The 13206-nt window shown below is 33.2% G+C and overlaps 1 protein-coding gene across 1 annotated transcript; it reads right to left on the bottom strand.

Annotated features, from left to right (window-relative positions):
- Window positions 1–2508: 2508 nt before the first annotated feature.
- LOC146999234 (histone-lysine N-methyltransferase SETMAR-like) lies at window positions 2509–3231 on the bottom strand. The gene has a single exon (XM_085814664.1). It carries the CDS (start codon window positions 3229–3231, stop codon window positions 2509–2511), a length of 723 nt encoding a protein of 240 aa, XP_085670790.1.
- Window positions 3232–13206: the final 9975 nt, after the last annotated feature.

Here is a 13206-nt window from a genome sequence, read left to right as displayed (position 1 = left end):
TTTTGTGTGCTCGTGTACTTCAAACCTGTCTCTGATGCAATCCGTCGGATGCTTTTCCTAGGATTTTGCTGAACAAATCCAGAGTGACTATAGTTTGCTTAGGCCCAACATTTCCCTTTCGATCATCAGCCACGCTGCCAGTCCATTCGAATTTCTCGAAGAGCATGGCAATGGTTTTCGCATCGGATCCAACTGGAACATTGAATCGGTTTTGAAAACTGTGACGTGTTGCCGTAGGACTGTGATCTAATCGGTGAAATTCCAGAACCAAAATGCACGTTGTTCAATAGAATACATTATTTTACTTTCTATGCTAGCCTCTTTACTAGCCAACAGTTGTACTGATAACTTTCGATTTCGAAGCACATTTTAAAGGCTATTGATAGGTTATTGCGATTAGAGCGCCATTTGTTAAGGATTTTCATAACTAAATTTTATAACTTTTGTACACCATTTTTACAGTTTTGCTAATAAACGTACAGTTTACCGCATAATTCTATCGATCTTTGTTGTAGAGATATTTAATTTTGAAATCAGGGCTTATTCGCTGATCACCCTGTATATAAAAAAAAATGTTTAATATGATTTATTTTAAAAGTGATGTAAAAATACAATTATTATTATTACTATTATTTTCATTAGTGGTGTGTTTTTCGTGCCCTTTATAATTTTTTTGTATGCTAAATGTTTGAGAGACGGGCGAGCATTCATGCGAGCAGCTTAGAAAGAATTCTGCTAGTGGAGTGCAACTTATTTTTACATTTCTTGTTCTTCAAAACCTAATAGTCTTTAAAAAGTGAGCTAAATTATAATCTTAGACACTCATATATAATGTAATAATTACCTTTATTACTTAAAATATATTTGTGGAGAGAAAGAAAAAGTACTTAAACAGTTTGATTATCTGAAACCATTAACATTATCTTGCATATATACGATTTATAGTCATTCATATATATTGCTGTCGGTGCATAATAATAATTACGTTTTCAGACTGTGGGTTGAAAATATTCGGTAAACATGAGCAGGACAATTTTTAAAAGCCGTGTAGCAATATTATTTAAATCCATAGCAACATTTTAACAATGTTGCATTCGTACAACAAGGGGATCCAAAATACAAAATATATTTTCAAAGAACTAAATCTCAGCAAATTTCCAATGAATAGCGATGAAGTTAATAAAGAAAGGGGGCTAAATTAAACATTCTGTTTTACATAACATTTTTCAGTGCAATATAATATGATTTGTAAAATGCCTACTCGAAGAAGCTGTAACAATTAACAGTTAACGTTTTAAGTGAAGAAGATGCGATTAATCGGCGTAAAAAACTTAATACTTATAATATTCTTCGCTACTTTGATAAAATGCCGAGAAACGTAATGAACTAAGTATCAAGTTATCACTGAGTTAAGGTACTTACAACGTAGACTCGAGAAGGGTTAAAATACCTTTTTAGTCGCTCAAATAAATAATAACAGCAGGCCTCTTTTCGAGACGACAGGAAAGACTCCACTCGGGCTTTTAAACCAGAATAAGAAACTAATTTAATACTCAAAAAAGAAAATCTGAAAGGTGTCAGATTTTAAAAATTACGTCCAAAGGGGCGTTTTTTAACATTTTGTGCGTTGCCTTTATTGAGTAAATATAATGTTCTCCGCACTTAAAACATAAAATTCAGTTCAAGAGCAATATCTCAAAATAATTTTAAATTGAGCATATCTTTAGAATTTCCGATACACAGTCTCACGCGTTGGAGATAAAAATGTTTTTCTGTACAATGTTGCCATTGCTCGCTTTGAAATCCTTGAGTTTCTTAATCAAATATTCCTTAAAGTTTTACAAAATATGAAATCGATAATAAAACAAATTTCAAATTTGGGCTTCCAGATAACCATATTCGCAGTAGGATTACGTCATTCAAAATTGGATGGCTCTAAGTACCGCTATTTTGTCACAATGCGAGAAAAATACATACATTTATGCAGATTCTTCATTATTTAATTTCTTCAAATATAATACAGGGCGATAATATTTGGTGGCAACAGTTTGAAAAGTGAAACGGGCATTCAGAGTGATTCGACGCAAAATCGCAAAACGAAAACAATAGTCCCTCAGGGACAAAGCCCTTTGGAGTAATAAAATAAACTTGGACGAAGCTAGACACAAATATATAACGTAGTTGCCCTTTAATTTAAACTAACCGGCGATTATCAACAGGCACTTACAATACGGCAGAAGGTAATAGATTCAAGAACGAAGTATCCAGAAGGGAAATTCGCACCACAAAGGACTCCTAAGCACTCTCTCTCGAAGTAAGTTGAACTTCCTTTAAATATTACCTCAGCGCGATTTAAAACTTTTTCTGGTAGGGAGTTGAAGTGGGAAACAAGAAATGCAAGGAAATGGTTTCAAAATTAAAAATAACTGTTATACAAGGTGTGATCAAAGGAAAAGGTACGAAACGACACGGTGGGTACAAATGTAGACTTCATACAAAATATACACATTAGGCCTGAGCACAACGATCCCACTGATGAACAAGCCGCAGGATTCCTTGTTCCCAGAATTCCTGTGGCTGTGACGAGACCCAGTTCTTCCCAGCGTCCTTGAGTATGTCTTCCAAGTTGAAGCGCTTCCCTTTCAGGTGTTTCTTCAGTGGACCAAACACATGGAAATCGCAGAGCGACATGTCCGAACTGTAGGGTGGATGGTCCAAAGTCTCCCACTTAAACTTGGCCAGTTCCATGTGTGTGACTCTGGAGACGTGTGGACGCGCGTTATCATGGAGCAGAACCATACCCTCCGTGAGCAGCCCCGGTCTTTTGTTCTTGATGGACCTGCGTAGACGCCGAAGTGTCTCACCGTACACATCGGAGTTAATGGTTTTTCTGTGCTCCAGGAATTTTACAAGTAGCGTACCTTGAACGTCCAAAAACACGGTGAGCAACACCTTACCTGCTGACGGCACGGCTTTGAACGTTTTAGAGGGAGGTGACGACGCATGCTTCCACTGCATGCTGTCCCGCTTTGTCTCTGGCTCGTAGTGATGGCACCAGGTTTCATCACCTGTGACGATCCTCTCCATGAAAGCGGGGATTTCCTGATTACCGAAACAAATGTTGCCCCATACGCAATTCCTTTTGCTGGTCGGTGAGCTGCTTCGAAACCCAAGCGGCACACACCTTCCGATATTGCAACCTGTCGTGAACAATTGTCCACACGGTTCCATAGCTGACATCCACCTTCACCATTCATTCACAATGTCACATTTGTCACATTCGCAATGTGACACGCCGATCACTTCTCACTAGGTCGTCCACCTTGTCGAGATCGCTCGTGATGACAGTGTTTGCCTGGCCTGGTCTCGGATCATCACCCACACTCTCACGGCCTGCACGAAAACGGGCACTCCATTTTCTGACAGAATTGTCAGAGACACATTTCTTCCCGTAAACTGTCACCATCTGGCGATGAATAGCTGCCGATTTCTCACCTTCCGCTGTCAGAAATCGGATAACATCTCGCTGCTCCTCAGTCGTCGAATTTTGCAACGCGAATGCCATCCTGTCCTCATACGGACTGCCGCATCATTTGGACGCCGCTTTTGATAAGAGCTTTACTCTCTCCTGCGCATGCGGGCGCCCGCGCATGCTCCGATCCCAGTCATAGATTCCAATCGCATTCCAAGATGTCTCGCTACGTTCTGCCATGGCAGAATATGCAAATATTTAACTGTTACGTTTTTACGTCGTTTCGTACTTTTTCATTTGATCACCCATTGTATATAAAATTAACATACACCTTACATATTTACTTAATATTTAAGGCGAAGCAATCATGGACAGTCTGCAGCAGTTTAATCTTCCTAAAGATCTTATTACAAAAATAATAATACAATACATGTTTCATTACATGAAAAACCGTTGCAGGTAGTCGAATTATTCTCTGCAGCTCCTAACGACTGAAGGTACGAATTCAATCGCAAAATTATTCTTTCAGACTATGTGCGATGTAGGGTTGTGCGTTCAAGAATTTTCCAGATGAAATCAAATTCAGAAGCATTATTTAAGTCGACTTTGGACATATCTGTTAAAGGTATACGGGCTCAGTCATTTTACCACCAACAGTCTAGATTAGAAATCGGCTCCATGAGCGGTGATCTTCTTGCATAATTATCATATTCGTAAATCCTTCGATAATTAATACTCGTATTTTTTAATATCAGTGGCTGCTTAAAGGTCCAAAATCAACTGATTTCATATTTAAATATTGCTTCTGCAAATAAATATGCACTAATATGTTTCGATATTCACTAACACAAAATCACGAATCACGATCGGTGAGATTTTATTCACTTTTTGTTAAAATTCCTTTTCTGATTAACTTTTTATTTTGAACTGTAAAGTGATTAAATAAAAATTTTCTTAAGCAAAGTAATGAACTAACGAATGCTTTTTATTTTTTCTCAATACAGTACACAAACCGTGTATATTATCATAATTAGGAGAAAATATTTGTAGTGACGAGAATACACTTAAGCCAAAGAAGAAAATTAATGTAGTTGCTTTTTTCGCAATATAATTAAACAACTTTTGATGCCCGAAAGACCTTGGGATATAGACTGATTGTTTCGGTCCCCAAAAAGTACGTGGAATGCAGATTGATTTTTTTTATGTGCGAAAAGTACGTGGGATACATATTTATATTTTTATGCCCGAAAATTATCTGAGATAGAGGTTGATTTCTTTTTTTTTTTTTAAATGCCCGTAAAGTACTCGGGATATAGAGTGATTTACAGCACTTAAGTTTTTATAATGTTATCTAAAAGAACGACGTAAGTGATAATTGTTCCAATAGTTCCTAAGATGAAGCTTCTTTTAATGGGCACAATCTTCCAAACCGTAAGCGCAATTTCTGTTCCTGCGCTCAGAAGTAATTTTTGTTGATAGACTGTAAAACAGTTTCCATCATCGGGTAGCATTTGTACGACATCCCTGACCATTACAGAAGTTTCATAAACCAAGGATGCGGAAATGGTCATCAGCAAAAATGTCGAAAAACTAGATGTGAACAGAATTAATACTGAAAGACGAGTTGATAGGAATGGATAAGCTTCAGAATGAATGACAACAGTGAGGCTGAAATACATCAGAGAGGCATTGTACAGAGTGGTTAAGAAAGCAAGAAATGACAGTTGTTCATCAATATTGCTAACTATACATTTTAAGGAATCGTAAAACTGAATATGTTTCTTGCAAGAAAAAATATGTCCACTTTTCAACTTCTTTGTACACTTTGCGAGTGTAAATTTTATCCTATAACACAATATGGAATAGAATATAGCAAAATTACTTACAGGCAAAATTACGCTGAGAACCAATGTGATATCATAAAACAAAATCACGCTCATGGAAATCACTGGAGATAAAGAGCCTGGCCAAAGGAATTTAATGTAGCATCGTGATATCATAGATAATGCACCGCAAACAGCAACTGCTATATGCGCAAGAAAGGTGAGTGCTATCCAAAATACTGTCAGTAACTCTCTGCTGCGATCATATCGAAAGCGCATTTGACAGATGTGTCCACTTAAGCTTTTCAGTATGTTCATTTTTGATGATAAAGTGAATCGAAGAATGAGGGCAATAATTGACATAGCAGTATTTGCAAACGCTAGTTTATCCGTCAAATGTAATACAGCTTGTGAGACCGCGAAAAAAATGTGAATTGCAATGATAAGTTGGCGAAACATGCAAAACGAAAGCTTGAAAAGTTTTAACAATTTTGAATCATTAGATTTTATTTTAAGATGAGTAACAGTGCTAAAATGAAAAAGCATAAACACATATTTCTCTGGGGATGATATTTCAACTCTGCTTTTCCTGCTGTTCATTTTCAGCTTAGAAGTATTTGTAACATACATTTCTTCTATTTTCGCGAATTATGAGGTGCAGTTTCAAATTTATACTTTTGTTAGAATGTAATCCATCGAAATATTAAATTGAAAGAAACAATTAAGATTCAGTTCTTGACTGAACACTTGAACCATTTCTTGTATTATTTAACGGTGTAAATCTCCTAAGCACTCAGTTGTTTATTAACTATGCCCTGCTGATAATAAAATGTCTTTCTGAACATGTGCAAACAAATACCATGCACTTTTTCTCTCACTTGTCCTTATTATTGGAGAGACTTCAAAGACTATTCATCTCCAAATACTTCATAAATTATACTTGATTTGATGCTTTCTGATATTCTTATCAAATGCATCATATGGTACGTTGTCTCTTCATTACCAATACAGTAGCGTTTCTTTTACAATAGTTTTATATTTTTCCGTAACATTCCGTAAACTTTTCATCAATATGGAATATTATTGATCACAGATGTCTTATCCAAAATTTACGAATATCTAATAATTCCATATTTTCAAGAGTCTCTAAAAGAAGTGTTATTATTGTAATATAGAACAAAGCTGATCTTCAATAGACTAAACTTCTGTCATGATGGAAAGCTAATTTTTACAAATTTCAAACTTCTTTTACGTATACATAACGTTCTCATTAAAATCGCGTGATTGATTCAAAAATTTTGTTAATATGTTTTGCAGGAAGATCAATATTTGCACACTTAAAAAGACGCATAATCAGCTTTTAGTACTATTCTCTTAAAAACGTGAATCTTAATTTGCCATCAATCTAAAATAATATGTAACTCGTTGTGCTTTTAATTTTCTGCGGCGTGCTCAGCGGCTTTCTAAATCGACCACTTAATATTTTGGTAAATTAAATTTTCATGACAATCTTATCGCATTTCAATCTTTCAATGCTGCCTTGAAATTAGAAGTTACTTTCGTTGTTTCTGAAATTTTTCTTTGTTACACCTATTCCATTTTCAGCTTAATTTTCTCTTTTTCTAATTATTTGTATTTTACATTTGCCCAAACATTTTCAGTTAGCGTGATTTTTGTCATTTGGAAATACGAGGCAATGTATTTATTTGATGCAATAAACATGTTACACTTATGTTAATTGTATTACGCTTCTTAAAATCATTCCTATCAGTTTTAAACTTTTCAAGTAAAATAATAATCAACAGCTAATTTAACCATTAAACCTAAAATAATAATTGAAAATTAAACTATTTATTCAATTTTGAATTTATTTTTTAAATTTTTTATAAAAGTGCTTTTATAATTACATTCTTGATGAAATTTTACCTCTTAGGAACTTCTGTGTTCGTTTCGTATTGTGCATCTTATCTGTGTTTGTTTCATATTGTTGAACAACAGTTTCTCAGTTGTATTCTTGATTTCGCAAAACTGATAATAACTTGTTTGATCAGCATCTCTCAGTTCAAAAATGTTTCTCAGAATTTGCAGTGCTTTCCTGAACTTAACTGATGATGTCCTGTCATCACTTCTTCTGCATCGATTTCACCGCTAGTTTTTGCAGTTCCTTTATAATTTTTGCAGTCAATTTTTATAAAAGTTGTGCCAATACTGTTGTGAATGAGAACATATTCTAAAAATGAATCTTCATATTTTCCCTCACCAATGTCTAAAAATTAATTGTAGCTTCCAATCCCTCTGAGGCATCTTCTACATAAAAGCCACAGTTTCTAAAACAGTTTTCAACTAATTTCAGGATATTAATCCCTTACATTGACTATCATAAGCATGACCTTTAGTTTCCTTCGAAGTGCTTGCATTTTATTAAAATTCAGTTCTGCCCATCACTTTCTGAATATATTTTCTGTAATGACATTTGAAAGCTTTTATTATAATACCCCAGGATTAAAGGATGTATGCTTTTGCAAGAAGAGACACTAATGCTTTTCAGAAAGAGATCAGAGGAATGTGTACTGCATTTATCTAATTAGTAAAGCTTTTTTTCACTGTTCATTTCGTTTTCCCATTAAATAATACATATACTGATAATATATATATATATATATATATATATATATATATATATATATAAATTGTTACGGATTTTGTATTAATTTAGTTATTGCAGCACGAGACTTATTTGAAGAGAAAGCTACGCCGAAAAATTCAAAATACAGGAGCATGCGCATTTAATAAATAGCTATCTCGTAATTGTACGCTTTTGGTATCCAGAAAAATCAAGGAAATTTTAAAATATTCACGTGCTTGAATTAAAAAGCTTATAAAAGCTGAAGGAAAACATCTCAATTCAGATATTGTTTGGATAACTGTTGTGTTTACTGAAGCGAATTCGCGGTGAAATCGGGTTAGCTTTCTCTGTTTTTAATTAAGTTCTGTTGAACGTTTTAGTAGTTTGAAGGATAACTACTGTAAAATATTGCGATATTGTACGAATATATCTAAGGAAATTTAAGCACTTTGTATTTATTATTGGGACAAGGATAAATTTTATTCACTTTTCATCGGACTTGTGCATTCAAACCATTGCGAACCCGTACGCACACAACATAATCTAAAAGCTTTCAAATTTTATATTATGCCCAAAGAGAAGTTTTTTTTTCATTTACACATACATATACATTTGGGCTAATGCCTCTTTGAGCTAAAAATACTTAAAAGTAGCATTTCTTTAGAATTTCTGATAGACAGTCTCGCGCGTCGGAGATATATATATATATATTTTTTTTTTCGTACAGTGTTGCCATTGCTCGCTTTGAAATCATTGAGATTGTTAATCAAAACTTCGTTAAAGTTTTGCAAAACATGAAATAGATAATAAAACAAATTCGAAATTCAAAATTCGCGCCTCCAGTCGCCCATTTTCGGGAGGGAGGATTAAGGTACTCAAAATTTGATGGATCTAGGTACCGTCGTTTTTTTACAATGCGAGAAACATACATACATTCATGCAGATTCTTTCTTTATTTATTTTCTTTAAATATAATACAAGGCGATAATATTTTGTGCCAAAAATTTAAAAAGTGATTTGCCGTTTGTAGTGAAACGCCACAAATTGCCGTTTTGAGACTAATAGCCCTTCTGGGCTACCGCTCTTTTGGGATAAGAAAGAAAGAAAAAGGATGCAATAAAGGTATTCTTTTTCTTGTTGCTATGATAGGTCAGAAGTAAATTCTTGACACCTTTCAAACATTGGAGTTTTCTGTTTTTGTCAACAACCAGTGTTGTCTGCTTAAATTTTGGGTCCATATTGCACATTACACAGTCACTTACTCCTTCAGTTTCTTTAACCAACTGCTGTTTCACTTTTAAATATTATTTTATGTTCTGACAATTTTTCGTCTGAATTACAATTTTCGTGTTGCTCGTATTCATTTAACAGCCTAAGTAAAACATCTTTTATCCAGTTATCAGCTGCACGATGATCTGTTTCTTCCTTCACACCATGTAGTTTCTGGTATATAATGTTACAGTTCCCTTTGTCTAACTTGTGATCCATTGGTCAGTCGATACAAAACCCTCTCCTGGTACTTCGAGAATTCATTAAAACACCTCTAAAAATTGAAAAATATTGCAATGCTTTTTCTTTCTTTTCCTCAGCCTACAATCATCACCTTCTTTCCATTCGAAAGCTCTTAATGAACTGTAACACTCAAAAGCATTTTCTGAACTTTTTTTATAGCTTCCTATGCAAATAAAGTGTCTATCCCAGATAGAAGATTTTGATTGATAGTCTCTGTGATGGTATTACTGCAAATATTGTTACGAAATTTTAATCCATTTTCGCAATTAAACCCAGTTGCGCAGTTACGTAAATTGGTACCAAGTTTTCAGCGTAATTTAGTTAGTTTTTTTTTTTTTCTCCCAGGCTCAAATCAGCATACTTCAAACAATCGTCCAAAGTCAACCGAATGTTGTATAAAAATTGAAATGCCTGAAATTAGAATATAATTTTATGTTCTGCTTAGAAATTTTGCTGCTTTCACAATTAATTGATTGTATCAAAATCGGACTTTTTAAAATTTTCTACTACTGTAAATTATATCTATCTGTCCGCACTATATGTACAGTGTCTCACATTTGTGTTCGAACACTTATATTTTGGAAATTTATTTGCTTAGATTTTGTACTAATTACTGAAATACAGATTTTCAGAATTTTTCTAGTAACTTATTTTTCTCTGTTTTAAGCCCTACTTGTAAAATAAATACCATCAATATATTCCTCGTAATAAAATCATTTTTCCAAAAGTGTTGAACACTAACTCGCATAACAATTAGGGCATTAATTAATCATTTTTGTTGGGATTTTTTTGGTAGACAACGTTTCTTGTCATACATTTTGGTTTTAAATTAAAATACATCAAAAGAACTATTGCTTGCATTTGGAAATTATTACTTGTTTAGCAAAATATATCAACAGTTTCATATTTGAAGTTAACATGGAAAGACGCGACAAATTAAAGACAAATTCTGTTAGAAATTTTATAATTCTTCTTTTTAAAGATTATAAAAACAATCGAAATATCCACAACGTCCTTAATCTACACAGATCCTATAGTATTTAAGTAGTTCTGATGTTATAAAACTATGTAAATTGCGTGGAACTGTTAAAAATGCACTGAAGTCCGGTCCATATTCCAAGCTAATATCAAGCAACCGTAGATTTATTCTAAGAAGAATCAAACAGACCCAAAAATGAGCACTGTAAAACATTTAGCAAATTAGAAGAACAATTTGTAATAAAAGGTAACGCTTAAGCTTTTAGAAGAATCCTTTCGTGCACATAGATACCATGGGCAATCAGTAAGAAGAAAATGCTTCGTCATCAAGAAAGCAAAAAATGCCTGGCACTTGCAAAACCTATAGTAAGGAAAGTTTTATCATATTGGAGCAATGCTATATTTGGAAATGTCAAAATTTAATATATTTTTTTCTTACAGACGAATTAATATATTGTAAGAACCAAACTAAAAACTGAATTCGAAAACCCTATTGCTTACTGTTACGCACGCAGGGTACAAGCCTAATGATTTGGGAATGTTTGGAATAAGACTGCCTTTTGGAATAAGAAATTTAGTGTTTATGTGAACTAGTGTAAATAATTTTAATGAAAATTTAAAAACATGTGAAAAACACATTCCAGTTCTGTGAGGATAACGACCCTAAACATACAGCTCTAAATGTTCTCTTATTGTTATTATATTACTGGCCTGAAGATATCAAAGCTTCTCAATATTCTCGTATGAATCACGCATGGAATGAATTAGAGAATAAGGAAAAATTATATTTTTCGAAAGACCTATTAAAAGCAGCTCTTAAATAGGAATGAAACAAATGGAATATTCTTACAAGAAAACATATGCATGGCCTTAATTTAATTCATAGCAAAGCGCTTGATAAGTGTAATTTTAAGTAAAAATATAAATAAATAAATAAATCGAATAAAATTTTGAATATCCCGTTATTTTCATGTTTTATTTAAATATAGACTATTTATTCGTGTGTCCAAGTGCCAAGTGTCTGAGTGCTTATGTAAAAACATTCAGCCCATTGTAGATCTATTAGCAGAACTTTTTCTTTTTTTTTTTTTTTTTTTTTTTTTCCAAAAAGGATTTTTGACTAACTTTCTCAAAGCAAGTAGATTTGAAAAAAAATTATCAATAGTATATGTGAAAGAAAATAAAGTTTGCTAAATTTTACTAACTGATATCTGCAAATAAAACTAAAATAACCAAATGTCCGGAAACACATATATGCCACTGTACATGTGACGGAAATTTCTTTGCAAATTTAATCATGCCGTCTGCATGGAAATGTTACTTCTCCTGCAAAACGTCGGAAAATAAATCTAATTGTTGCATATTGAATTTTTACTATTTATAAATCAACCTATTTTTGAACAACATTTTGATGTAGATTTTAAATCCGTGTAGAGATATTGTTTAGCAGATGTTTGCAAAGACCGTATAAATAAATAGGAATCTTTCTATGAAAAAAGATAATTTTTCTTTCTTTTAAAAAATAGAAAACTCTTTTCATTTCAACCAATTAAAGGAAAGAGTCTGTAAAGTCTTTGAAGTGTGTACTTAAAATGAAGGTTGTACAAAATGAATGTCACAAGCTTTTATATTGTGACCAGCTAGGATTACCAGTTGAATGATTCGACATGCAAGGTCAGCGAACTATTGTTATCTATCATCGTAAGAGAATTATTGCATCATATATTTAATTACACCCAAATTTAAGGTTCTGGAAGGACTATTTATTGTAGCATTATTTCAGACTCAATTTTCTCTTCATCATTTTCCCGATGTATCGCCTTCGAAATCGATAGAATTTTGTTCAAACTCTACTAAAAGAAAAAAAAAAAAAAAAAAAGGTTGTTCTTTTACCTACTTTTGAGTTTTATATTGGCGAGTTTTTCTTTAAGTTTAAATTAAAAACTAATTAGAAATAGTGCGGTATATACGTATTAGTGCAATTATCTTGACGCAGTTTAGCGATTTTTACATAAGAAAATAGAATGATATTTCCAATAAATGTTTATTATATTCATAATAAACAATTACATTTTAAGTTTGAATTAACTATTTATTGCGAAAATCACTTGATAAATCTACACAGAGGGTTTTTTTTTAACCACAATAGAAATTTTGTGGGAACCACTTTTAAAATACATTGAAAGCAGTTGTTTCCTTTCATCGATTTTGTGACAATAATATTATCTGAACGACTGAGCTCTTGGAGACACATTCAAGATTTTTTATGCAAAACAACTTGACTTCTTATAAGTATATTTTGAGCTTTTTCTCCTCGAATGGCCAGCAAAGATTCTCCGGACAAGTTTTAGGCAGACAGAAACATCAGTGACAATGAAAATGGACTCGGGTTACTCAACAACTTCAATATATAGTGCAAAACTTAATGGTAAAAACTTCCTAAGAAAACATCGTGATTAAGATTCCAGACAGAAAAAATTAAAAAGATTAAACAATCAGTATCCCACTCTAATAATAAGCAATCAGAAGATATGGCCTGGACTTTCGATAAAATTAAACCAGTTTTTGTTAATCTGATAGCAGGACAGCAAGATTCCGTAAACTCAAATGATTCCAGTACTAATAAAGCTGATGACAGTTCTGAAATCCCCGAACACCATATGCTGGAAGAACAACTTAAAATTGCTACAAAAGTCTTAACGAATTCTCGCAGAACAAGCCAGATTATTTTCAGAGCATTACTTCAGATTACATGATTAATGCTAATTGGAAGAGACAGATAGACGAAATAGCGC

Source organism: Stegodyphus dumicola, chromosome 1 (assembly GCF_044657685.1).
Source record: "Stegodyphus dumicola isolate Sdum_Otavi_A_Nest chromosome 1, ASM4465768v1".
NCBI classification, from domain to species: domain Eukaryota; kingdom Metazoa; phylum Arthropoda; class Arachnida; order Araneae; family Eresidae; genus Stegodyphus; species Stegodyphus dumicola.
The sequence above is the reverse complement of the archived record's forward strand: the minus strand, read 5'-3'. Positions and strand labels throughout refer to the sequence as shown.

Coding starts and splice junctions, on each gene's coding strand:
- LOC146999234 (XM_085814664.1), bottom strand. CDS start 3,231: ATGGAACCGTGTGGACAATTGTTCACGACAGGTTGCAATATCGGAAGG.